The 3,748-nt window shown below is 53.7% G+C and overlaps 1 gene segment (V, D, J or C); it reads right to left on the bottom strand.

The window, feature by feature from the left end:
* The window catches only part of LOC106723343, a 13,053-nt gene that overhangs the window by 3,602 nt on the left and 5,703 nt on the right, over positions 1-3,748 (bottom strand). The window contains 1 exon segment of the V gene segment in view: positions 681-982. Within this exon segment, the coding sequence occupies positions 681-982 (302 nt within the window).

Raw genomic sequence — 3,748 nt, 5'->3', positions numbered from 1 at the left:
TTCTAAATTATCCCTAGGTGGCGGCTAGCGATTGGCTTGCTAGCCGTATAAAATTCTGTGCGACTTCCGCCCAAGTCGGAGAACTTTGAGCATGCTGCAGAGTGACTTAAGAGAATTCCTGACTCATGGCAGAGTGAATCGATAGCCTGATCAACTATCGATTTTTCTCCCCGTCGCCAAACGCTATCCTTCGCCGTACCCCTTTTCCTGCATGCCTGGTTCGTTTACGGATTCGCTGGCCCGGGTTTTTTGCCAGCTGGAGCAACTCGTGTAATTATCTAAGCGATCGGACCACCTGCGTCACAGCTACTAGCGGCGTAAGTAAAGCCTTTTTTGCAACCAATACGTTTTGTCTGCCTCTCCATTCACTAGCCCGCCCAACGGCTGAGTAATTGGTAAATCACCTCAAGTCGGCTCCGGCCGTCTGAGACAAGACTCAATAAACCGAGTCTGCTCTGACATGCTGGATTTCTAGCACATTGGAGCAGACTCCCTGCATGTGTGTAAGAGCCCCTGGTGCTCAGCCAAACGCTCCTCATCTGTCTGTGCTCTGCTTTAACAGTGAGAGTTCAGATGTTTCCTGTTGGAAAAAACAGATCTGAACATGAAACAGCTGCAAACAGAACTGATAGTAGCAGAGCTGAAGGTGGCAGGGAGGTGTTTGTGCTGGGCTGTGTCACTGTATGAGGCCATTGGTAACACTGCTGACAGTAGTTATCTGCAGCATCGTCGGCTTCAACATTGCTGACGGTGAAGGTGACATCCGTGCCTGAACCACTGCCAATGAACCGGGCAGGGACCCCGGCCTGGAGGATGCTGGCATAGTAGACCACGAGCTTGGGAGTTTGTCCAGGTTTCTGGTGGTACCGGTTCAGGCAATTGCTAATACGGGCACTGGCTTTGCAGGTGACAGACACTCTTCCTCCCACAGGGTCCGACAGGGACTCTGGAGGCTGAGTTAGCACGACTTGCCCAGAGGAGTCTAGAAATAGCCAATGAGTTTGTAGTGAACAGGATACAATAATAATGGAAGCACTCACACCCTGGGAAACTGTTTGAGTTTTCCACTGTAAACACACTCAGATCCAGTGCAGGCCCTTAAGTAACTATGGGCCAAGGGTTTTACAGTCTTTCTTTTCATGCTTACCATGAAACCAGACCATGAGGAGGCAGAGGAGTGGAGCAGCAGAGATCATCCTGCCTGAGCCTGGTGGGAGCCGTCTCTCCTTTCCCCACTAGTGGACAACAAACCATTTTTAGGCTCTCAGCAGCACCAGGAGACCAAGCCATCTAACTGGGGAGATGCAGATTACATGCAAATGTACTACATGTAAATGTACTGCACTCCAGTACCGGTGACGCAGTTTGGCATGTGAATGCCTATGTGTCACTCTCATGCTCTGACTGTATGCTAGAAGTAGTCCTGAAACTCTTGCAGGATGAGCGTAGGGCCCTGACCATCCCTTCCTGTGCAGTCATATATAGGAGCCCACAGACCAGTTACTGCTTTCTCTCAGTCCCTGTGTGCAGGTAATGTCCTGCAGTGCATGAGAGCCGCAGGGACTGCTGTCTGTCCTTGAGCTTGGGACAGGGCCCCAAAGGGAGCAGAGAAGGGTGAGGAGGGAGCAGGCCTGGTGTGCTGGAGGTGGCAGGCTGACAGGAAAAGGAAACCTGAGCATCCCCTGTGCCTTACAGATGCCTGGGAAGCAGAGTGATCCCATTGCACTCCCTGCCCCTCTCCATACATGCACACCTCAGTGCCCGGCAAGCCCCAGTCCATTGTCACCTGCTAGTGTCCAGAACATAGGCCAAGTCATGGGTCAAAAATAGATACCAAATGACAATATACACTCCAAGAGGCAGGATCTGTATCACAAGCCAGATCAAAATCCAGGTGTCGGAGGCTGACCTACCAAACCCAAGAGAAAATCCAGAACCCAGAGTCTGGGAGCAGAACAAGCAGAGTGAGGCAACCAGGACACCAGAGCGCACGGGATCAGAGAGGCTGCTAGAGCAGACCCTCCGGGGAGCTGCTGGCTGCCTGGAGTCTGCTGCCACAGGTGGAGCCAGACGGGCAATGTGCGCTCCCCAGCACCAGGCAGGAGGTGCTGCCAGGGGCCAGCTGGACTCCCCCGCTGGGGTGAGGCTGCCACTCAGAGTCCCGGGCAGGCTTGGGCCCCCCAGGCAATGACCCCAGGCTGGGCTGTCTCTCCTAACCCCTCACACCAAGGCCTGTACCGAAGTTACAATAAAGATGCAATTAACTGGATAACGACATCTTAAGTTCTGCTCTGGCCACATGTTCAATCAGTGTGATAAACCGAGGAATAACGAACAGCATTATTTGACAGAATTTGCACAACTTTATAGCTGGTTCCCATCATGCCTTTCATTGAATGTGTGGCCAGTGCTCCCAGCCTCCAGATCACCCAGCTCTTCTTGAAGGCTCCAGTGCGCTCCAGAGGCTGGGAGCACCTGTCACCTGAGCAAGGCCCAGCCAGGGGAGCGCAGGGGCCCAAGCTTGCTACTTGCTTGGGATCATGATTCCAGCGCTGCCCAGGAGGAAGCAGGAGCAGATCTGGGGCCTGGCTGTACTCTTCCCCTTCCCTGATGCCCACCCAGCCATTTATATGACTTCCCTAGGACACGGGGCTTGCTGGGGCGTGTCACCCCCATAGTAGCACCCCTCCTCGTTCATCTACATGAAGTCTCTGGCATAAGCCCCCACGTGCTCCTGCCCACGACTGGCCTGTGAACTGCAGTCAAACTGCTTCCCTGTTGCAGACCCTGTTCGCTGGCTCCCTGGTCACAGCCTGGTCCCCAACAGTTTGTGATGCACAAACACTTTTGGGAGACAAGGTTAATTATATGCTCCAGATGTCAGTTGGACTTCACAGGGCTCCCACATCCCCATCCCTGCCCCAACCACACCAGGTCTTCTGGGCGCGTTGTTACTCGCCTCCGTGGCCGTTGCTCAGGCTTCAGCCTAAAGGACCCCTGTTCAGAGTCTTAGTCTCAGTTTGGCTGCTTGCCCCATTCTTCCTTGTACGGGTCCCAAGACAGTTCTTCCTCCTGTTTCATCCCTCCCTTATGTTCAGGGTAGGGACGTGCTCACTGCCCTTGGGGAGGAACTTCTCCCACATCGGTATCTCCTTCCAGATCCCGGGAGTGGTTGCCTTCACCCCACGAGGTTGGACTGACTGGATGGGCAACTCCCTCTGGTCCTGCGCTGATTCCTCTCATCTGAGAGGATCCGTCACTGTCCCCTCCAGGGAAGTTGGAGAACCAGAGCTCTTCCCTAGTCTCCAGGGTCGGTTCTCCTCTTCGCGGATCTCATCCTTCTCCTTATTCTCTTCTTTTCTCCTGCTCTCTCCATCCAACCCCGGGTTGCCCTCCCTGTGTCCCTTAAATCCTGCTTCTCCCCAGCTGGGGCCACCCTGGTGGCTTTCTATTCACTGCCCACGTCCCAGCTGTTTCTTCTTTCCCTCCATGATGCAGGTTTTTTCCTTTCTGTTTAGCCGTGCTGGTTTCCTACGTCCGGGTTTGAACCCCGGCAGCTGTATTTGCCATGGCAAACTTTGATCTGCCATGGACTCAGTCGGCTCCTATCATTGTGCATGTCACAGCTTTCTTCCCATTTGGGCTTGCTGTGGTTCTTCCTGTGCCTTGGTGCAAGCTTTCTTCTTTATTTCCTTTCCCCTCGGCGTTCCTGTGGCAGGGTATTTGAGTTCCCCTGTCACAGTGGGAT

Source organism: Alligator sinensis, unplaced genomic scaffold (assembly GCF_000455745.1).
Source record: "Alligator sinensis unplaced genomic scaffold, ASM45574v1 scaffold1080_1, whole genome shotgun sequence".
Lineage (NCBI taxonomy): Eukaryota > Metazoa > Chordata > Crocodylia > Alligatoridae > Alligator > Alligator sinensis.
Note: the sequence above shows the minus strand (reverse complement) of the source record. Positions and strands in the feature narration are given on the sequence as shown.